Source organism: Diospyros lotus, chromosome 14 (assembly GCF_014633365.1).
Source record: "Diospyros lotus cultivar Yz01 chromosome 14, ASM1463336v1, whole genome shotgun sequence".
Lineage (NCBI taxonomy): Eukaryota > Viridiplantae > Streptophyta > Magnoliopsida > Ericales > Ebenaceae > Diospyros > Diospyros lotus.
Window position 1 is genome coordinate 13,458,644 of NC_068351.1, and position 24,058 is coordinate 13,482,701.

At 33.8% G+C, this 24,058-nt stretch overlaps 2 protein-coding genes across 2 annotated transcripts; both read left to right on the top strand.

Annotated features, from left to right (window-relative positions):
- The first annotated feature begins 18,892 nt into the window (after positions 1–18,892).
- On the top strand, positions 18,893–20,512 carry LOC127791226 (uncharacterized). Its single transcript, XM_052321081.1, has one exon. The coding sequence runs from the start codon at positions 18,913–18,915 to the stop codon at positions 19,390–19,392; it is 480 nt and encodes a 159-aa protein (XP_052177041.1). The 5' UTR covers positions 18,893–18,912; the 3' UTR covers positions 19,393–20,512.
- Positions 20,513–20,795: 283 nt separating this feature from the next.
- Positions 20,796–22,104, top strand: LOC127791225 (probable cytokinin riboside 5'-monophosphate phosphoribohydrolase LOGL10). The gene has a single exon (XM_052321080.1). The coding sequence runs from the start codon at positions 20,952–20,954 to the stop codon at positions 21,609–21,611; it is 660 nt and encodes a 219-aa protein (XP_052177040.1). The 5' UTR covers positions 20,796–20,951; the 3' UTR covers positions 21,612–22,104.
- Positions 22,105–24,058: the final 1,954 nt, after the last annotated feature.

The window sequence follows — 24,058 nt, forward strand, 5'->3', positions numbered from 1 at the left end:
TGTGTTCCAGTGCATTTCAAAAAATTTAATAAATAATTTAATAAAAATCTTAAAATATTTTTTAGGCTTATTTTGACCATTACTTATCTTGATTCGAAAAACATTCTAAACTTATTTTGATACAATCTTATTTTAACAAACGCTATCTAACCAAACTACACTTAAAAGTTATTTGTCTCGCGCAAGAGAGATTCTCTTCTCAGTCATCTAAGCATAAAACAAGGAAATAACTAGGTTCTTAGAAAATCAATTAGGATTTGATAATCAATTTATTTTCAACAATTAGGGATTTTCGATTGATTAAGATTTCTCACCAGTTATGGTTTCCTAAAAACCCTAATTGACACCAAAAAAAAATTGATCAATAAGACTTTTTTGGAAACTTTAATCAATTAAGAGTTGATCAGTCATAGAAAAACAAAAACAAAATATTAATACCAAAGCACCATTTTGTTATTTTCATTAATTTCAAAAAATGAAAGAACTATATATGTTCATTTTGTTAAATATTAAAAGTCAGGCATGTGTAATACATGTATAATTCATATCAATGAATATATTTATTTTTAGGCTAAAGTTATTTGGAGTCACTTGAAAATTAAACAATTTAATTTTTACACTACTAATCCATTTTACTACCTAACTTATCAAACTAAACACTCTCTCGATCTTTTTATTTTCTCGACTCTCTCTCTTCTTTGCAGTTTTGTTCTTCTTCCTCTCTCTTAATCATCCATTTTCTTTTCTCTTACAATTTTACCAAACTAAGACATGGTTGCAAAAAAATAAATCAAGTCATTTTTCTTCTCTCAATTTTTCACCTAATTCTCTAAAGGTTCTTGTAACTCTCGACATCTCTCTCTCTCATTTGGGTTCTAACTTTATAAAACATGTAAGAGTTTAATGACAATGGCATTTTACACCAAAATTTATTGGGTACTTTTGGTTTTTAAAATTATTAAATAGTATTTTTAGAATAATCAAAGTTTTAATCTTGAGATGACTTTTCTTGCGTAGCCTCTCGTGTTCGTGCCCTCGATTATGTAGGAATAGATAAATCACAGATTAGGCCTTTAGCTCTTACGTAAGGGAGAAATCAAATTCATGATCTACCAGATTATACTGATATATCGCCAACCTTTTTACCATTCAACTTATGTTCTGACGGCCAAAGTTTTAATCTTAGTAACACCAAATGGTGGATATGCTTATATAAAACTAAAAGTCCGGCACAGGCAATGCGTTGGTGCAACATGTGATGTTTTTATTTTGCTGAGGCACCAAACCCCATCCCCATATCCTATGTTTTGTATAAGAGAAAATCTTTTTATTTATTTATTTAAAATAGTGAATAAGATTTCAAATGAATATTTATTCCAATAAAATTTGCAAATTATTTAGTTTTATAGGCAAAATATAGATAAAAATATTATTTAGTTTTGTAGGTAAAATTTTGATAAAAATAAGATTTAGTGCAGTGGTAAAATAAGTTTATTTTAAGTTAAAAATCACCAGTTTGAAACTTGATAAATTTATTTTTTATTTTTAAGAAAATTAAAGGGCATTATTGGATTCAAAAATTTGACACAGGCTCAATACTAGGGGTTTGATATGTACTATATACCTGTAAATTAAAAATACATTTGATAGTTAAATTTCTTTTTTTAATTTTATAGACAATATTTATATGAAAACAAGTTAAGTATGATATTTTACTCTTGATAATAAAATGGTTTTAATAATGACTATATGAAAATCAATCTCTACTATATGAATTATATGAATGAGAAAATCAATCTTTAATAAATAAGTTTGAAGCAAGATATGAAAATCTATAGAAGATATGTTGAGTATGGTTGAGTGTGATTTGTTTCAAAATATATTTTTGATAATCTCAACTTGCTTTCAAAAGAATCAAAATGAGGATTTGTTAAGTTTTCAATCTTTTCAAATGGATAGTCGACTACGTGGTTTAATGCTATCGACTATGCCTAAATATAGTCGACTATGTCATAAGGATAGTCGACTATGCTTGTTTAATCTATCAACTATATATGGCCTCTGTCGATTATTTTTCATTCTGTCGACTATCATGTAAGGATAGTTGACTATGATTTTTTTCTGTCGACTATGTTTGTTCATGAATTTCAAAATCTTCTTCATATTTTTGTATCTGTCGACTATGTGCATGTGTCTGTCGACTATGTGTATTTATGTTAGAAGATAGTCGACTATGCTTTCTTGTCTGTCGACTATGCCTTGTTTTATTTGAAAATATAGTCGACTAACCTATTTTGTTTGTCGATTATTTGTTTCTCAGAAACTTGTAATGGTTAGTTTTTGGTGCATTTAATGCTTGCCCAACCACCCACAACGGTTCAAATTTTGAACTTATCCACCATCAACTATAAATAGGTGGTTGAAGACGCATTGAAGGCTGCTGAATACATTGAATATCTTGACCTACCAAGCTTTCACTGTTACATCGAGCTTTAAATTTATTCTTTGTATCTTTATTTCTGAGGCTTATGTATCTCACCGTTACATTTATTTTAAGCCTCGATCATTTATTTAAGAGAGAAGCTTGTAACTAAGAGTTGTACTCTTAGATTTTCATTCTCACAATTCCTGTGGTTTTTCCTAGCATAAGCTAGAGGGCCCATTTGATTGGGAGGCTTGTACATTTCCTAGTCAAGGACTAGAGTACCTGCTCATATTGAGTAGGGGGTTTGATAGTGAAATTACTTAAAAATCCTTAGTTAGTAGCTAAGGTAGTGGACTAGGTTTGAAAAATTGAACCACTATAAATCCTGGTCTCTTGTGCTCTCTGTTTTTCACTTGTCGTTGATTAGCATTTTTATTCTTGATATTTTACTCTTAGTAATAAAATGGTTTTGATAATAACTATATGAAAATCAATCTCTACTATATAGATTATATGAATGAGAAAATACATTTGTAATATATGAATTTTGAAGCAAGGTATGAAAACCTATAGAAGAAATATTGAGTATGGTTGAGTGTGTTTAGATTCAAAATAAATATACTTTTGATAATCCCAACTTGCTTTCAAAAAGATCAAAATGAGGATTTGTTGAGTTTTCAATGTTTTCAAAATGATAGTCGACTATGTGGTTTAATGCTGTTGACTATGCCTGAAAATAGTCGACTATGCTGTTAAGGATAGTTGACTATACTGTTTTGATCTATCGACTATTTAAGGCATCTGTCGACTATCATATAAGGATAGTCGACTATGACTTTTCATCTGTCGACTATTTTTGTTCTTTAAATTCAAAATTCTCTTCATATTTTAACATCTGTCGACTATGGCTTTGTATCTGTCGACTATGGAAAGTTTGTGTAAGAAATAGTCGACTATGATTTTGTGTCTGTTGACTATGGCCAGTTTTATTTGATAAAATAGTCGACTAACCTATTTTCTCTATTGACTATGTGTTTCACAGAAATTTATAACGGCTAGTTTTTGGAGCATTAAATGCTCGCCCAACCACCCATAACGGTCCAAATTTTGAATTTGCCCACCATCAACTATAAATAGGTGGTTGAAGACGCATTGAAGGCTGCTGGAAATATTGAATATCTTGAATCATCGTGCCTTCATTGTTACATTGAGCTCTTAACCCTTTCTCTCTGTATTTTCATTTAAGAGGCTTTGATATCTTACTATTCGATTACTTTTAAGCCTTAATCATTCATTTAAAGAGAGAGTTTGTAACTAAGAGTTGTACTCTTAGAATCTTTATTTCAATTTCTATATTTTTCCTAACAGTAGCTAGAGGGCCCATTAAATTGGGAGGTTGTACACTTCCTAGTCAAGGACTAGAGGACCTGCTCATATTGAGTAGGGGATTTGATAGTGAGAGTGGTTTTGAAAATCCTTAGTGGATAGCTAAGGTAGTGGACTAAGCTTGGAAGGCTGAACCACTATAAATCTGTGTCTTCACTGCTCTTCATCTTTTCTTTTTTACGTTTGCATCCTTGCTCTATTGACTTTGCTTATTCATTGATAAGATTTCATTTTTATTCTTCACTTTACGAAAGTATTTTCACTTCTCAAAAGAATTTTTTTAATTATACCAATTCACCCCCCCTCTTGGTGTGTGCCATATCAGTTCAATTCTATCAATTGGTATCAGAGCCAAGTTCCCTTGTTTTCTTATTGGTTTAACAACCTAGGGAAAAAGGTCTTATTATATGGCTCATTTTGCCTCATCATCTCAATCCGAGGGTCTAAGCACCACTCGTCCCCCATTCTTTGATGGAACTAACTATAATTACTGGAAAACAAGAATGCAGATTTATTTAATGCAAGATTCAAGCTTAATGCAAGCTGTTCATAAGGACATCAAGTTAGCTGACATGGAGAAAATTGAGACCTGGACACCAGAAGAAAGGAGAAATATGGAGATAAATGCTAAAGCCATGAATACTCTTACCTGTGCACTGAGTTCAGAGGAATTCAACAGAGTGTCAACATGAAAAATAGCTAAGGAAATTTGGGACAAATTAAAGGTAACACATGAAGGAACCAATCAGGTAAAAGAAACGAAAATCAATCTTCTTATCCATGATTATGAGTTATTTTCTATGAAGGAATATGAATCTATAAAAGACATGTACACTAGATTCAATGACATTGTTACTACCTTAGAAGCCTTAGGTAAGACATTTTCAAATGGAGAAAGAGTTAGAAAAATTTTAAGAAGTTTACCTAGATCATGGGAATCCAAAGTCACTGCCATAACAGAAGCTAAGGACTTAGATACACTTCCATTTGACAACTTGTTAGGTTCTTTAATGACACATGAAATAATGATGAAAAGAAATGAAGTTGAGAATGAAGATAAAAACTCTCAAAGTGAAGATGATGATTTTGCACTGTTAGCTAGGAAATTTATGAAGAAAGGTAGGTTTAATCAAAGGAGAACATTTCGGAAAGAAAAAGATTAAAAAGAGTCTAATCCATCTAATGAGCTTCGATGTTTTGAATGTAAGAAGCTAGGTCACATTAGAAGTGACTGCCCTCAACTGAAAAAGATGGATCGCAAGGAAAGAAAAATGAAGAAGAAGGCTCTAATTGCATGGGGTGAAGAAGAGCTCTCATCAAGTGATGAATCACAAGATGAAGAAGTTGCCAACATTTGTTTTATGGCCAATATTAAAGACGAGGTAAACTCTTAGCAGCTTAATTCAATTTCTGAATTTACATTTGAAGAACTTCATGATGCATTCAATGAGTTGCTAGGTGAATGTGAGCATATGAATGAGAAAAACAGTGATTTAAAAAGAGAATTAAATTCTTTAGAAAATAAGGTAAATGATCTGAAAAACAAAATAGGAATGTTGGAAAATGAAAGAGACAATCTAAGTTCTAAAAAGGAAAATCTCTTGAAAGAAAACAAAGACATGATGGAATCTTTAGAAAAATTAGTTGAAGGTAAAAATAAACTAGAAATGATACTTGGAGCTCAAAGAAATTTTGGAAATAAATAAGGAATTAGATTTGATCAATTCCAAGCAAGCTCCAGTAAAACAGTGTTTGTTAAAGCATCAAACCAAAAATTTATTCAAAGAAAATCATCTCTCAAACCAAAGTTTTCAAAAAGAGGTATTACCTCTCACTACTGTGGAAAAGATGGTCACTCAATTAACAAATGTTTCATACGAAATTTCCCTCAAAAATTCAAACAAATTTGGGTTCCTAAAGAGATAGTGTCTTCTAACAAGAATGGACCCAAGATGATGTGGGTACCAAAGGGAACAACGTGAATGATTTCTTGTGTAGGCTGCATTGGTTTCAAATGATTCAAGGAGCAAGTGGTTCCTTGACAGTGGGTGCTCAAGGCACATGATAGGAGATTAAGATCTTCTCAGCAACATCGTTTTCAAGGAAGGAGGTAAGGTTTTCTATGGGGACAACTCTCAAGGTAAGATCATAGGTATGGGCTCTATTTCTTTTGAAAACATTACATTAGAAAATGTATTTCTTGTTGATAGACTTAAACATAATCTGATCAGTATTAGTCAATTGTGTGATTTAAATTATGAAGTTTGCTTTGATGCTAACTCTTGTAAAGTTGTATGCTCTAAGACAAAGGAAATGAAATTAAAAGGAAATAGAATAGGAAACATCTATCTCACATTTCTAGAATCACGAAAAATGGAGATATGTTTAGTTGCTAATTCATCTCAAAATTCCTGGTTGTGGCATAGTAGGTTAGGGCATGCTAGTATGAATCTAATAAACAAGTTAGTAAAACATGATCTTGTTATTGGATTGCCTAAGCTTAAATTTGAAAGAGATCACATTTGTGGCACTTGCATGAAAGGCAAGCAAATCAGTATTTCATTCAAACCAATAAATGAAGTATCAACATCTAGACCTCTAACACTACTTCACTTAGACTTGTTTAGTCCAATGAGAACTCTAAGCTTAGGAGGTAAACAATATGTTTTGGTAATAGTAGATGATTATTCTAGATTCACATGGGTTATCTTTCTTGCATCCAAAAATGAAACCTTTTAAGTCATTTGAAATATTTAGTAAAAGAATTCAAAGAGAAAAAGGCTTTTGTATTTCAAAAATTAGAAGTGATCATGGAGGAGAATTTGAAAATGAATCTTTCAAACTGTTTTGTGAAGAAAATGGAATAGATCATAACTTATCTTATGCTAGGACTCCCCAACAAAATGGTGTAGTAGAAAGAAAGAATAGATCTTTACAAGAAATGACTAGAACAATGCTTTGTGATAAAAATCTTCCTAAATACTTTTGGGCAGAAGTTGTGCGTACTGCCTGCCATATTCTAAATAGAGTTTCAATGAGGCCATTATTGAAAAAGACTCCATATGAATTATTTAAAGGAAGAAAGCCCAACATAAGTCATTTCCATGTCTTTGGTAGCACTTGCTATATTCTCAATAATGGAAAAGAATCACTAGGTAAATTTGATGCTAAAAGTGATGAAGGTATATTTTTAGGATATTCATCTCAAAGTAAAGGTTATAGGGTATTCAACAAAAGAACCTTAGTAGTAAAGGAAACAATTCAAGTAATAGTTGATGACATAAGCATTGAATCTCCAAAACATAAGGAAGATGGTGAAAATGAAGTAACCCAAAATTTTGAGAAACTTTCAATAGAGCAAAATGAATCTAATACTCAAGAAAATGATCCGTTTGAAGGAGAACAAGTGCATCAAGTAGAAAAAGAACCAACATTTCCAAGAGAAAGGAAATATGTCAAAAAGAATGAAATCATAGGAGATCCATCCAAAGGCATTAGAACTAGATCTTCCATTAGAAATGAATGTCAATATGCTGCCTTCCTATCTCAAGTTGAACCCAAAAATATCAAAGAAGCTTTAGAAGATGAAAATTGGATTATAGCCATGCAAGAAGAATTAAATCAATTTGAAAGAAATGGAGTTTGGAAATTAGTGCCAAGACCAAAAGATTATCTTATTATAGGCACAAAATGGGTATTTAGAAATAAGATGGATGAAAATAGAATTGTAACTAGAAACAAAGCAATGTTAGTGGCTCAAGGTTATAGCCAAGAAGAAGGTATTGACTATGATGAAACCTATGCCCCTGTTGCTATGTTAGAAGCAATAAGAATGTTGTTAGCATTTGCTTGTTACAAAAACTTCAAGTTATATCAAATGGATGTTAAGAGTGCTTTCTTAAATGAGTATATTAATGAAGAAGTCTATGTAGAACAACCCTCTGGTTTTGAAAATCACAAGTATGAAGATCATGTGTTCAAGTTGTCTAAAGCTTTATATGGTCTAAAACAAGCCCCTAGAGCATGGTATGAGAGACTTAGTAAGTTTCTCTTAGAAAAAGGATTTAAAAGAGGCCAAATAGATACAACCTTATTTATAAGAAGCCACGATAGGGACATCTTATTAGTTCAAATATATGTAGATGACATCATCTTTTGATCTACAAATAAATCTCTATGTGATCAATTTGCAAATCTTATGCAAGGAGAATTTGAGATGAGAATGATGGGTGAACTTAAGTACTTTCTAGGATTGCAAATAAAACAAGAAGAAGAAGGTATATATATTTCTCAACAAAAATACATAAGAGATCTTCTCAAGAGGTTTGATGTTCAAGATTGTAAACCTATGTGTAGTGGCCCACTACCGGATAGTCTCGCTAGCATAGGATATCCGAAAGGAGGTCATCACAAGTGTGATATAGAACAATAACATACAACACCATAATACTATCCTTAGATAAACTCAGCGGAAGCTAACATAAAGGTTTACAACATCTTAGACCATAGTCTAAACAAAATGAAATACAAGGGCACTAACAAATTTTATAACATAAAATTTCCTCACACTTGCCCTTATCACAAATGCTAACATAGACCATCTAATTTGGAAGGTCTCTGTACACCTCTAACCCTGGGCTTTAGCCCCACTGGGCTCGCACTCAACCACTGCTCTACTTGTACCTGGAATGACATGAGAGTAAACAAGGTGAGCCACAAGGCTCAGCAAGTGTATTTATAAAGCATGGAGATATAGAATCAAAGGCAGGGATAATCAAGATAGAATAAACAACTCTATGAGAAGATATTAGTATAACGCGACTCATAAGTTTTCCATTTACATTAATTTCCCATGCCGTGATTATTACATATTTTATGTACTCGTTCTCATGCTCATGCATATGCACCAATAATAAGGAATTTTTCCGCATAATTCTCAAGGCTCTCACGGCCAAGTAATAACAATTTGAGCCACGCCTACTGGGTTGATGGCCACCTCACCCGCGTCAAGCGCTCATAGGATATCCTTTCTCACCCACGGACTTCGCCGTCGTGCAAAATAATAGGTGCGCAAATCAGTATAATCATGCATCACATATGCATATCCCAATTTCATGTCAATCCTCAATGATTAAAAAAAATCTCAAATCATGCTTAACATGCACAATTAGATAAATTAATGTGTGCACCATCTTATGATCACATGGTAAATTTTAATACATTTATTTACTCATACTTATAGAAATGTCCAACCAATATTTACGGTATATTTTTACCCCAAAAATAATCTCAAGGAATCAAAATTTATACATGCAAGAAACACCAAATCTTGCATGACACTAGACCCTAATGAATAAATGTCATTCCTTAAGAAATGTAGGGTGACACAAAAACCCTATTTAGATTTTAGCAATGTTCATCAAGAAAACGAATTAATATTGCAAGATTTATCGAAATAAGGAGAATAAAACCCTTTTATCCAAAAATGAGGGTTATCAAGAATAATTCAAAAAAAATGGAAGAACTATACAAAAATCATAATTTTAAACGTAGGGAGGATAGACTACATAGGAGGAGTTGAATAACAATATATTTCAGAAATTTCCAGATTTCAAGCATATTTTCAAAAATCCAATCCGGGCTCAATATTTGGTCAAATACCACAAACGATATACCAAATCAAAGCCTAATGAGTCTAGTTTCTGGAACATCAACTGGATTTGAAATCGGAAATAACCACAAGGAGATATTCCACAAAAACCGAAACAAGGCAGAATTTGTATCAGTAATTTACAGAATTCTACATAGAATTCAACAAGGTTGTTATGGGTAGAAATCATAACCAAAAATTTCAAATCGTATACCGAATTGAATCCCATGATGTCTATTTTATATAAAAATAAATGGATCACAATTTGGATATAACCACAGAGCATTATACCCCCAAAACCGAAGCAAGAACAGATTATTCAAAAATAGAGCAGAAAATTTCCAGATTCTGGGCAAGAATTTACAAGAATACTGTAGGCTCAAAACACAGCAAAAAATTCTAAAAAAATTACCAAATGAATATTATCAAGTCTAGTTTATACAAAAACAAACGGATCTTGAATCGGATATAACCACAGAGAGTTATACCCTAAAGAGTACAACAAGGTCAGTTTACTCGAAAGTAGTAAAATTTCCAGATCTTAGCAGGGATTTACAAGGCTATAACATGATCAAATCTTAGTCAAAAAATTCGATTATTGTGTCTAAAATGAAGCTTAAGATGTCTAGTTTACAACCCAATAAACGGATCTCAATTTGGATATAAACACAAGGAGTTATAGACCAAAGAACATAACATGGTCAGTGAATCCGAGAATAAGAATTTAAGAGCAACAACTTAAAGATGAAGGAAACAAGCCTTCTAAGATGGAAACAAGGTTGAAGAACTTGCATTAAAAGATAAACAAGAGAAGAAGAACTTACACAATCATAAGGAGAAGAAGAAGAAGAAGATCTTGAATTTGAAACAAGAAGGAAGGGAACTTGCCTTAGATGGTTGCAAATCCAAAGAGATGAAGACACCCCTTGAAATTGAAAATTCCATAGTCTCCACTTAAAGCTTCAATGAAGAAGAACAATGGAGGAAGAAGAGAAAATCGGGAGAGGGAGAAGAAGAAGGGAACAAGAAAGTAAGAAGAAAGAAAAGGAGGGAAAAAATGTGGGAGACTTGTCTCCCAACTCCTTTCAATCCATCTCCCTTTTAATTTTCTCTAATTTGCCCTTCATACTAACACACACAATTCACATATCTCTTACCCATTTTGGTCATTTTACCATTTTCTTAATCTTTTTTTCTTTTTAATTAAGATACCATTCTCTATGCCCATAGCCCAAGCCCAAGTCAAAATATATATATAGCCCAAGCCCAAGTCAAAATATATATATAGCCCAATCCAACTAAGGCCCAATGGACTTTTCTTGAGATTTGGGTTCAACCCAATTCATTTACACTTAAGATTTAATTATTTATCAATGGTCTAATTCAAATAAGGCCCAAACCCATTTAGCCCACAACTTTGAGACTTTTTCACACCAAATATTATTTTCATTAATTTACCCCCATTACCAACTCATATAATATTTTTAACAATTAATTAATAAAGGCAACAACTCTAATGTGCAAACTAAAATACCCATAACACCTAGACCCACTAACAGGTCGTTACACTATGGCTACACCTATGAGTAGTTCTCAAAGCCTAGATAAAGATGAACTAGGAAAAGGTGTCGATAACAAGCTTTATAGAAGTATGATTGGTTCTTTGCTTTATTTAACAGCTAGTAAACCTGATATTATGTTTAGTGTGTGCTTATGTGCTAGGTTCCAATCTAATCTCAAAGAATCTCACTTGAAAGCAGTTAAAAGAATCTTGAGATACCTAAAAGGAACTGCAAATCTAGAACTATTTTATGCAAAATCAAATATTTTTGATCTAATAGCATACACTGATGCAGATTATGATGGATGTAAAATAGATCTTATCAGATGGCACATTTTGCCTCCTCATCTCAATCCGAGGGTCTAAGCACCACTTATCCCCCATATTTTGATGAAACTAACTATAACTACTGGAAGACAAGAATGCAAATTTATTTGATGCAGGACTCAAGCTTAATGCAAGCTGTATATCAAGCTAGCTGATATGGAGAAAATTGAGACTTAGACAGTGAAAGAAAGAAGAAACATGGAGATAAATGCAAAAGCTATGAATACACTTATCTGTGCACTAAGCTCAGAGGAATTCAACAGAGCGTCAACGTGCAAGATAGGTAAGGAAATTTGGGACAAATTAAAGGTAACACATGAAGGAATCAATCAGGTAAAAGAAACAAAAATCAATCTTCTTGTTGATTAGTGGTTAATTTTATAAAAATTTTGTTATAATTATACCCTTCTTTTGATCTTAAAAATAGTTTAAATTAGATATTAATATATATTTTATGGTTATATGCAAGTTTAAATTGAAAAATGAATGAAATGAAATTTTAAAGTAAAATTTAATAATAATAATAATAATATATAAAATTATATATAATACATATATATCATTATATGCATTCATGTAATATATATAATATAATATAATATATATATATATGTGCCATGTGTAATACATATATATAATATATAATTTATTAATAATATTAAATTATTTTTATTTTTTTTAGGCATGAAGAATTAAAGCCCATGAAGAATTCAAATCCATGAAGAAATCAAGCCCATGAAGAAATCAAGCCCATGAAAAATTAAAGTCCATGAAGAAATCAAATCCATGAAGAAATCAAGTCCATGAAGAATTCAAGCCCATGAAGAATTAAGACCCAATTTGAGCAACCCATGGAGAATATTATTTGGAGAAGGCCCAAGGATTATTTTTAATCCTAATGAAGATTAAAAACCAATTTATAGAAATCTATTTTTATTTTGTATGTGAGAGCTTTATTAGGTGTGTTTTTTAGCTAAAATCCATTTAACTATTAGGTGGATATTATAGCTAAAATCCATTTAACTTTATGAATGCTTTATTAGGTATGTATTTTAGCTAAAATCCATTTAATATTAGGTGTGTATTATAGCTAAAATCCATTTAACTTTAAGTGTGTGAGTGCCCATTAGATATAATTATGTCTAGTTGAATAATTGAAATTGTGTGGTTTGTATTGCATCTTGTGGCCTATAAATAGATCACTTGATTGCATTTGTAAGTGTGATTATTATTCTTGAATCAAAGTTTAGTTATTTCCTTAGAATTCTCTCTTTGAGAATTGCTTTTGTTCTCTCTCATTTTCTTTAGTATTTTCTCTTGTGATCTTACTTTCTTCCTTTCTTCTTTTAAATTCTTATGTCATTTATTATTACTTTATTATTCACCGCCTAAATGGACGGTTAGTTTATGCCTTTAAATTCTTGCAATTTTAATTCTTGTCATTTAATTGTTCACCGCCTAAATGGACGGTTAGTTTATGCCTTTAAATTCTTGCAATTTTAATTCTTGTATTTTAATTATCTACCGCCTAAATGGCCGGTTAGTTTCTTCTATTTTAATTCCTGTCATTTAAATTCTGTTATTTAAATTATGTCATTTAAATTGTTGTCAATTAATTTAATAGAGATGAGTAGCTAAATCTAATCTTGGGTTAAGGCAAGGACAGTGTCTAACGCCAATGATTCCCAAAGAAAGCTACGCTTTAAATGAGTAACATTGGTTTAAACTTCAATATGAGTGTGTTTTGATTATTGAAAAATCACTAGGTTTGGATTGGAGCGTAAGCCTAACTTAGAGCTTTCATGTCACGCATGAGAGTTACTAGAACTGGAAACGCTATCATACCCAAACCCGGATGATTAATTTAGTTGTTTTGTGTATTAATTGTAATTAAATTTATGGTAGTTTTTTAAATTAGAATCCCACATATCATGTATGGGGATTGCTTAAACTAAAGCTATCATTATCTTTAATTGCATTTAATAACAAATCCTCATATATGAAATTAAATTAATGTTGCTAATCTTTTATGCTAATATTTGGGAATCAACGGGTTGGCACTGAAATTGTCTTAACTCAAGTACTTTCCAATTTCATATTCTCACGTTTAGTATTTATTTCAACTTCTGTCTTGCTTTATTTTCTAGTATTTGTTATCTAAAAAAATTATAAAAAATCATGTTATCAATCCATCTAAATGCGTGTGCGTGTGTGTGACATTCTTTTTTTTCTTTTGCCATAAATAAATCTCTCAGTGGACGACCTGGACTTATCCAGAAAGTATAAATTTAAATTTGAACTACAACTGCACTCGTACACTGACGAGTATAAACCTCTCGCCTAAATAAATAAATAAAATATAAAATTTTTATTGTGTTTTGTTTTGTGTTTTAATTGCAGGGTGAGAGTGCAGTCAAATTTTGGCGCCGTTGCCGGGGAGATTGAGGCAAAAACAAAAAGGAAAAAAAAATATAAGAATAAGCATCTCCTGATAAATTCGGTAACTCTGTTTCTTTTTACTTTTTTTTTATTTGTGCATAGTGTATGATACTTAGGTCAGGTAAAACTGTAGAAAATCAGTCACTCATGTCTCAACATGATGAGAACATGCCACTTCCACAGAACATGTCTGCACGTGGTAGTGACCACGGTGACCCTGATCCCATTGATCAGGAGATGATCAGACCCCTTAGGGAGTATCTTCATCCTCCTAGGCAGACAACCCCCTCATGCATTATTCTTCCCATCAACCATCATAGGTTTAACTTCAAACCTGGCACAATCCAATTGTTACCAACTTTTCATGGCATGGATTCTGAAAATCCATATACTCATATGAAAGAATTTGAGGAAGTATGTAGCACTTGCATGGACCATACAGCAAATGAGGATGTCATAAGATTAAAACTCTTTCCATTCTCACTGAAAGATAAGGCAAAAATATGGTTAAGCACTCTCCCACCTAGATCTATAGGAACTTGGAGAGAAATGCAAACAACTTTCTTAAAAAAATACTTCCCTGCCAACAGAACTGCTACTCTTCAAAGACAAATCATGAACTTTGCCTGTAAACCAAATGAGAATTTTGCTCAAGCGTGGGAAAGGTTTAAAGACCTTCTTCACACTTGTCCGCACCATGCTTTTGAGCAATGGAGAGTGGTTAGTTTCTTTCATGATTCACTCACTCCCCAATTGAAAATGCTAGTTTCTACAATGTGCAATGGAGAATTCTATGAGAAGACTCCAGAAGAAGCTTTCCACTTCTTTGACACATTGGCTGAGAATACAAGGAACTGGGAAGTTGGTCCAACATCTGCTCTTGATTCAAAAGAAAATCCACAACCTAGAGGGAGATACCAACTGAGTGAGAGTGACGATTTAAATGCAAGATTAACTGCTTTAACAAAGAAAGTTGAAAACATGCAACCCAAAAAGGTGCAATCTGTTAATCAAGTGGAAGTAAAGTGTGCTGTGTGTGATGCAACAGATCATTCAACTGAAGAATGTCCTACCCTACCTGCTTTTAAGGAGGTATTGTATGGGCAGACTAATAACAATCATTCACACAACTTTGAGGGGAGACAAAATCAAAATCAGAGTGGAGCCTATTATGGGAATAATCAGAACTACAATTCATACCATCCCAATAATAGAAATCACCCCAATTTTTCTTGGAGAAATGATTCTGGAAATCATTCTCAACCTCCCTTCCCTACACAACAACACACCTTTCAACAAAATCAAGGTTCTTCATCCAATACTTACCAACCTCCTCATAGGAGATCTTTGGAAGATACCTTGCACCAGTTCATCCAAAGTCAAACAGGTATCAACAATCAGGTTGCTCAGCTTGTCAAAAATCAAGACCAAACAAATAGAGCCATAGAAGACATTAGGAGCCAGTTGACCAAGATAACACAAACATTGAGTGTGAGAGAACCCGGAAGGTTTCCATCCCAAACTAATCCTAACCCAATTAGGCAAACCAACCAGGTAGAAGCTTCAAATAGTGAAACCAACACTCATGAACAAGTGCAAGCAGTGACTGCCCTAAGAAGTGGAAGAATAATTGAGAAACCAACTGATCCTAGGATAAACCAACATGTTGATGAAGAAAAAGAACCAAAAGATCATGAATCCACCGTGGAAAAAAATGAGAAAAATGAGAAAAATGAAAAAAATGAAAAAAATGAAAAACAAAAAGAAGATGAGAAAGAAATTCAATACAGGCCCAAACCACCTTTTCCACAAAGGTTGAATCATTTGAAAAAAGAGCAACAAAATGCAGATATATATGAAGTGTTTAAGCAAGTGAGAATCAACATCCCGCTGTTGGATGCAATCAAACAAACACCTTCATATGCAAAGTTTTTGAAAGATCTGTGCACTGTCAAAAGGAAAACAAATGTGCATGAAAAGGCATTCTTGACTGAACAAGTCAGCGCCATTCTCCAATTGAAAACTCCTCCCAAATACAAAGATCCAGGCTGTCCAACCATTACATGCATCATAGGAAGTCAAAAGGTTGATCGGGCACTCTTGGATTTAGGAGCTAGTGTCAATTTGTTGCCATATAGTGTGTATCAACAGTTGGGATTAGGTGAGCTTAAACCCACTAGAGTGACCCTTCAGCTGGCTGATCGATCAGTCAAAGTTCCACGAGGAATTGTGGAGGATGTTCTGGTACAAATCGATAAGTTCTACTTTCCAGTGGACTTCATTGTTTTGGACACCCAGCCGCATCAGGGGCCTCAACCTCCTGTGCCAGTCATCTTAGGTCGACCATTCCTTGCCACATCAAATGCCATCATCAACTGTAGGAATGGTGTGTTAAAGCTATCTTTTGGGAACATGACTGTAGAAATGAATATCTTTAGGGTAGCCAAACATCAGGACACTGAGAGTGAAGTGGAGGAGGTAGACTTGATCCAAACACTGACCAATGACTGTTTTGAAGAGTTCATGAGAAGACCCAAAGAAGGAAATCAAGATCTTGAAGAAATAAAAGAAGTGGAAGTCATAAGCAAAGAAAGTGAGAAGCCTACATGGATGCCTGGTTTAGAGCCATTAAGAAACTTGGACAGTAAGCTCATGGCTCCTGATAGCCATCAGTCCACGCCTGAGAGAAAACCATTGCCCAGTGATTTGAAGTATGTCTTTCTAGGAGAAGGGGAAGCATTCCCAGTGGTGATCTCTTCAAGTTTGACACCTCAGCAAGAGCAACAATTGATAGAAGTTCTAAAAGCACACAGGAAGTCATTAGGATGGACCATTTCAGATTTGCAAGGTATTAGCCCTTTGATATGTACTCATAAGATATTCTTGGAAGAAGGAGCAAAACCAGTTAGGCAAATGCAAAGGAGATTAAATCCCAACATGAAAGAAGTTGTCAGAAAAGAAGTGCTTAAGCTATTGGATGCTGAAATAATTTACCCAATCTCTGATTCTAAGTGGGTAAGTCCAACACAGGTAGTACCCAAAAAGTCTGGAGTCACTGTTGTAAAAAATGAGAACAATGAACTGATTCCCACGCGCATCCAGACAGGATGGCGTATGTGCATTGATTATAGAAAGCTCAATTCTGTGACAAGGAAAGATCATTTTCCTTTGCCTTTCTTGGATCAAGTTCTGGAGAGAATAGCAGGCCAAGCCTACTATTGTTTCTTAGATGGCTACTCAGGGTACAATCAGATAGAAATTGCACTAGAAGATCAAGAGAAGACAACTTTCACATGTCCATTTGGGACATTTGCATACAGGCGCATGCCATTTGGGTTATGCAATGCTCCAGCCACCTTTCAAAGGTGTATGATGAGCATTTTCAGTGAAATGGTTGAGCAAATTGTTGAAGTGTTTATGGATGACTTTTCTGTTTATGGAAGTAACTTTGAGGCCTGTTTGGAGAATCTGAAAAAGGTTTTAGCAAGATGTGAGGAAACAAATCTGATACTCAATTGGGAAAAATGTCACTTCATGGTGAAACAGGGCATAGTCTTGGGGCACATCGTTTCATCTAGGGGGATGGAGGTAGACAGATCAAAAATTGAAACAATTCAAAAACTCCCCATCCCTAGGAATGTGAAAGACATCAGAAGTTTTTTGGGACATGCAGGGTTTTATAGGAGATTCATTGCTTCCTTTAGCACTATAACAAGACCCTTGTGCCATTTGTTGTCTCAAGATGTTCCGTTTGAATGGAGTCCTGCCTGTCAAAATGCTTTTGATAAATTGAAAGATGCACTCATTTCAGCACCTATCATTCAGTCCCCTGATTGGTCCCTCCCGTTTGAACTTATGTGCGATGCTAGTGATTATGCGGTAGGAGCTGTGTTAGGGCAGAGGAAGGATAAGAAACCTCATGTGATATATTATGCTAGCAAAACTCTTAATGAGGCACAAAATAATTACACCACTACAGAGAAAGAGTTACTAGCAGTTGTCTTTGCCCTGGACAAGTTTCGATCTTACCTCGTAGGGTCACTAGTGATCATTTTTACTGATCACGCTGCTCTGAAGTATTTGTTCACAAAGCAAGATGCAAAACCCCGTCTGCTCCGATGGATCTTACTCCTGCAAGAGTTCAACATTGAAATCAGAGACAAGAAGGGAGTAGAAAATGTGGTGGCTGACCATTTGTCAAGGATTCCAAGTCAAGATCTCACACAATTTGATGAACCAATTCATGACAATTTCCCTGATGAGCAACTGTTTAAAGTAAATGTTATTCGTGCATCATCTGTTGTCCCTTGGTATGCCGACATTGCGAACTACCTGGCAACTGGTCTGATCCCAGACCATTGGAGTAAGCAAGATAGGCATAAATTCTTCAGAAAAGTCAGAACCTTCTTTTGGGATGAGCCCTACCTCTTCAAGTATTGTCCTGACCAAATCATCCGTAGATGCATACCCGATCATGAGCAACAAAGTGTCATCAATTTCAGTCATACTCTTGCATGTGGAGGCCATTTTTCTGTCAAGAAAACAGTTGCAAAAATTTTTCAGAGTGGATTTTATTGGCCGACACTGTTCAAGGATGTGTACAAGTTCTGTTCAAATTGCGATCGATGTCAAAGGTTAGGAAGTCTGTCAAGGAGAAACATGATGCCATTACATCCGATCCAAGTGTTAGAAGTTTTTGACTGTTGGGGTATGGATTTTATGGGCCCATTTGTCAATTCATTTGGTCATGAATATATCTTACTTGCTGTTGACTATGTGTCCAAATGGGTAGAAGCAATCCCGGCCAGAACAAATGACCATAGGACTGTCGTGAAATTTTTGAAAGAAAACATATTCAGTCGATTTGGGATGCCACGAGCAATCATCAGTGATGGGGGTTCCCATTTTTGTAATAAAGTTGTGGCAGGATTAATGAAGAAATATGGTGTACTGCATAAGGTTGCAACACCATACCATCCCCAAACCAATGGTCAAGCCGAGCTAGCCAATAGGGAGATTAAGCGCATATTGGAAAAGACTGTTGGTGCTAATCGTAAGGATTGGTCCTTAAGACTAGTAGACGCTCTTTGGGCGTACAGGACAGCTTACAAAACAATTTTGGGAATGTCTCCCTATAGGCTAGTATACGGTAAATCTTGTCATCTGCCGGTGGAAATTGAGCATAAAGCATATTGGGCAATTCATAAGATCAACAAGAGTCTAACTGAAGCAGGCTTATCCAGGAAGCTCCAATTGAATGAACTTGAGGAAATTCGGAATGAAGCATTTGAAAATGCAAGATTGGCCAAGGTTCGCATGAAAGAGTTACATGATCGGCACATCATTCGAAAAAGCTTTCAGGTAGGGCAATGGGTACTCTTGTATGATTCTCGATTGCATCTATTCCCAGGAAAATTGAAGTCTCGATGGGTCGGCCCCTTTGTAATCAAGTCCATCTCAGGATATGGGGCATTTGAGATAGAAAATCTGGAGTCAGGACAGCTTCTAACAGTCAATGGTCATAGGTTGAAACCATACCAGGGTAGTGTTGAGGAGAATGAAGGAGTTGTGGATTTAGATGATCCATCATCATCTGATGAGTAGGGAAAGTTTCCTATCGTCTGGGAATCTGACGTTAAAAGACCACCTTTCCATTTAGGTTAAATGGATGTTTATAGATCTGAAAAAAAAATTAAAAAAAAATAATAAAAAAAATAAATAAAAAAAGGAAAAAAATAAAATAAAATAAAATAATAAAGAATTATATATATAAGTTGTTCATTTTCTGCATTACTTAATTAACTTTGATTCAAAGAGTGTTTCTCTGTGTGCAGTCTAAATAAAATTTTTTTGCATACAAGTTCATGCATTGAAGACCACCAGGTATGCCTATCTTCTATCCTTTTATTGTCGATTGAGGACAATGCGCAATTTAAGTTGGGGGGTAAGGTGTACTTGATTTTATTGGTGTTTGAAACTGATCCATTGTGCAAAAAATAAAAAAAATAAAAAAAAATAAAAAAAATTAATAATAATAATAAGAATAAGAATAAAAAAAATTAAAAAAAAAAACAATAAAATAATAATATAAAAAAAAAAAAAATTTGAATTGAGAGACAGAATTGACGCTGGTGGTAGCTATCTTTTCTTGGGCAGTGCAATCACACTGCCCTATAAAGGATAAGGCACACTGCCAAATGTTGAAAAATGAGGCACCAAGCGTTGAAAAAGAGACGCCAAGCCTGACCCTGTAATTATGGCATGCCTCGAGCCGAGTGTAAAATAGTGATGGTCATTGCTCTATAAGAGACTCCATATCTGTATAAGGCAAGCCACCCTTCTTGAGCTCAGTCTTCTCTCCTTTGTGTTATTCTCCGATCAGGTACTCTCATCCCTTTTGTAAAGTTTATAGTTCTTTACTTTCTTCTTAGTATAGTTAAAAAAAAAAAAATGGATCTTTATCTCTCAAAAATTCACAAGTACTATCCATCTCTCCCGCAGAATGATTTGAAAAAAATTTATGTTGCTAGGTGTGAAAGACTTAGGTTGTTGATGCTTAATAACATCCCTGAAGATATTCGTTGGCTGATCGAAGCAAAAGTTCGATTAGCTGGTGAAACTTCACCTAGTTTTAAGCATTTTCCAGGCTTAGGGAAGAGTAGTTTTGCGAAGAAAAGAAGAGCGAAAAGAGTGAATGGTTGTTACAAATGTGCTCGATGGACCTGTAACACACGATGCAAATCTGTGGGGTTTACGTCCATAAATCGAGAAGATAAAATTAGTTTCATAAAGGATAGACTGAGTAAGGAGTCTCTGGATGATATCCGATTGACTCTTGAGACGCATCCGTGTGGAATAGTGCAAAGAGAACTTCTTGCTTTATGGACCCAGTTCAGAAGTGACCACCAACGCTATAGTCTTGGGAATCTGACTAAAAACGACCATGTTTGCCAATCTATAAGAAAATTGGATGGGAAGCTTATCCCCACTTCATAGAAAGTGTTTAAGCCGTTTCTGGACGTAAAACCAGAGGAAGATGTGAGCCACAATCACAACTACTTATATATACGCAAGATTTTTGTTTGTATTTATTTCTTGTTGAATTGTTGTATAGCTACTTTTGATCTCCAAACTTCTTTTCAGGACATACAAAAGAAACAAACATGGAAGGGCAGTTCGTTCGTCAAATTAAAACCATATGTGTACTTTGTGGCTCTCAACTTGGGAGTGATATTTGTTACGCACTTGCAGCGAACGAACTTGGTAAAAAATTAGGAGAGAAAAAAATTAATTTGGTATATGGAGGGGGAAGTCGTGGATTGAATGGTTATGTTTCACAAGCTGTACATCTTGGAAATTCATCTGTGGTAGGTATAATGCCAATCCCTTTAGCTGAACCACATATTTCCGGGATTACACGCGGTCAACTTATAGAAACGACTTCTATGTCTGAGCGCATGGCTTGTAAGATTTATCAGTCAGATGCCTTCATTGCTTTACCAGGAGGTTTTGGAACACTTGAAGAAATCTTTTGTATAATCTCCTGGGCCAAGAGTAATCTCCATACCAAACCCATTGGACTTTTAAATGTTAACCATTTTTTCGATGGGTTACTCTCTTTTCTTGATCAGGCTGTGGACCAACAGTTCATTTCTCGTTCAGCAAGAAAGATTCTCATTTCTGCATCCACCATTGATAAGCTGTTAGAGAAATTACATGCTTATGTTCCACAGTACGATCCTCATGAGCCTCGGATAGACTGGTCTAAGGCAATTAGTAACAAGCGCCAAAGGGGTCCGATTAATTTAGATTTATCACTGTGAGAAATGCTCTTTAATAAGATGGCTGAGTAAGGAGTACTTTTTGTACTCTTGAGACGCATCTAGTTATTGTACAACTCGCAGAATTTTTCTTGGTTGTGTTCTTTAAAAAAAAAAAAACAAAACAAAACTGTGGAATGTTGTTAGCAAAGTCTTTGATAAGATGGCTGAGTAAGGAGTACTTTTTGTACTCTTGAGACGCATTTTGCTTATCTTATGACTTGCATGAAATTTTTATTTTGGTGTGAAAATATAAATATATATATATGGTGTGCTCATTTGTTGTTTAAGTTTTAGCAGTTCACAGCAAATCTATGGACTTGTGGAGTTACAGGTATTCCTAACAACCCTGATTTATTACTGCAATTCAAGTTGGGGGGTGTAAGGTCTAGTCATGAATCATCTGATTTATATTTAACTGTGAGTTTGTAATTACTAGTTTGTAGTCTTGTGGGAATTGATTGTCTTTATCTACTCTTATAAAAAAAAAAAAAAATTATTATGTGTTTTAAATAATGCTATTCCTAAAGCTTTAAAGTTATGCACTGATAGCCGGTTAAGTTTACAATACGAAACATGAATGCATTGATTTCTCATTTGAAAACGTTTATGCATGAGAATAAGTAATTTACATTCATCGAGGATTCAAAATTTAAAAATTGATTATCGGTCATAAAGTCAAAGGTAACAGTAATTAGCTGATTAATACACTGTATGATCTCTCAACAGAAGTGGAGACAATTACCCAAGTGAGTGTTTGAGCCTAATAATCGTTAATTCTGAGTGAAATAACACTTACTCTAAATATGTTTTATTGTTTATCTTATCTTTTCAATGGCTTCAAAACATCAATTTGCTTTGAATGTCTAGTATGATAGCGGATAAGTTTGACTGGTTTCAAACTCTGAATTAGATGACTGAGTATCATCGTTTTGTAGAAGCATGATAGAGGGATCAATTTCTTTCATTTTGAGCTTATTAAACCTTTTTCTTTCTTTAAATTAACCTCCTTTGCTATCCCATTTGAGCCATTTGTAGTATAATTTCTTTCGTTACCCTCGTTTGGTGTGATTTTGAGAATTAGTCTGTTTATCTATTTTCATATTTAAAGAAAAAAAAAAGAAAAAAAAAAAGAAAAAAGAAAAAAAGAAGAAAAAAAAAAAAGGTGAAAAAAAAAAGGGGAAAATTCTCTTAACTATTCAGCATAACTGTTTCAAAAGAAATGGTAAAAAAAAAAAAAAAAAAAAAATCCCGACACACCCTTTGCACACTCTACCTTTTCTTTGACAACCCGTATTAACCTTATAGCCCCATTACAACCCAGTCTGGTCCCTTTTGATGCTATAAATCATGTGATCTCAGAATTCGAGTTTGGAGTAGGGAATCATGTTTAAATTCAGAAGTTACTATCTAGAGCATTATTCCAATCATGAAGCTATGTCAATTTCCTTATTCTTTCATGAAAATACGTTCCTTGTATTTGGGATGGCACCGAGTTTTGAACTTGTTCTGCATTTACTCTTATAACGGTGCACCCCCTTGTGTGTACACCTGAGGAATCCTTTTTATTGGAGAGAAAATCCATAGTGAGATTTGAAGTCAAAACTTCGAGGGAGTAAGTCTGTGTGTTGGTTATCCTAATTTCCATTCCTGAGATTGTATGACCTTTAACCAAAAATCTGATTTAGAATGCTAAATTATTTATTTAATTTTATGCATTTCGGTTTCGAATTTGAAATTTTTACATTCATACAGTTATTGTGAATAAAGTTTGGCAGGTGTATAATCTGATTGCTAAGGGACTAGCAATGTTTAAGTTGGGGGGTATGATTAGTGGTTAATTTTATAAAAATTTTGTTATAATTATACCCTTCTTTTGATCTTAAAAATAGTTTAAATTAGATATTAATATATATTTTATGGTTATATGCAAGTTTAAATTGAAAAATGAATGAAATGAAATTTTAAAGTAAAATTTAATAATAATAATAATAATATATAAAATTATATATAATACATATATATCATTATATGCATTCATGTAATATATATAATATAATATAATATATATATATATGTGCCATGTGTAATACATATATATAATATATAATTTATTAATAATATTAAATTATTTTTATTTTTTTTAGGCATGAAGAATTAAAGCCCATGAAGAATTCAAATCCATGAAGAAATCAAGCCCATGAAGAAATCAAGCCCATGAAAAATTAAAGTCCATGAAGAAATCAAATCCATGAAGAAATCAAGTCCATGAAGAATTCAAGCCCATGAAGAATTAAGACCCAATTTGAGCAACCCATGGAGAATATTATTTGGAGAAGGCCCAAGGATTATTTTTAATCCTAATGAAGATTAAAAACCAATTTATAGAAATCTATTTTTATTTTGTATGTGAGAGCTTTATTAGGTGTGTTTTTTAGCTAAAATCCATT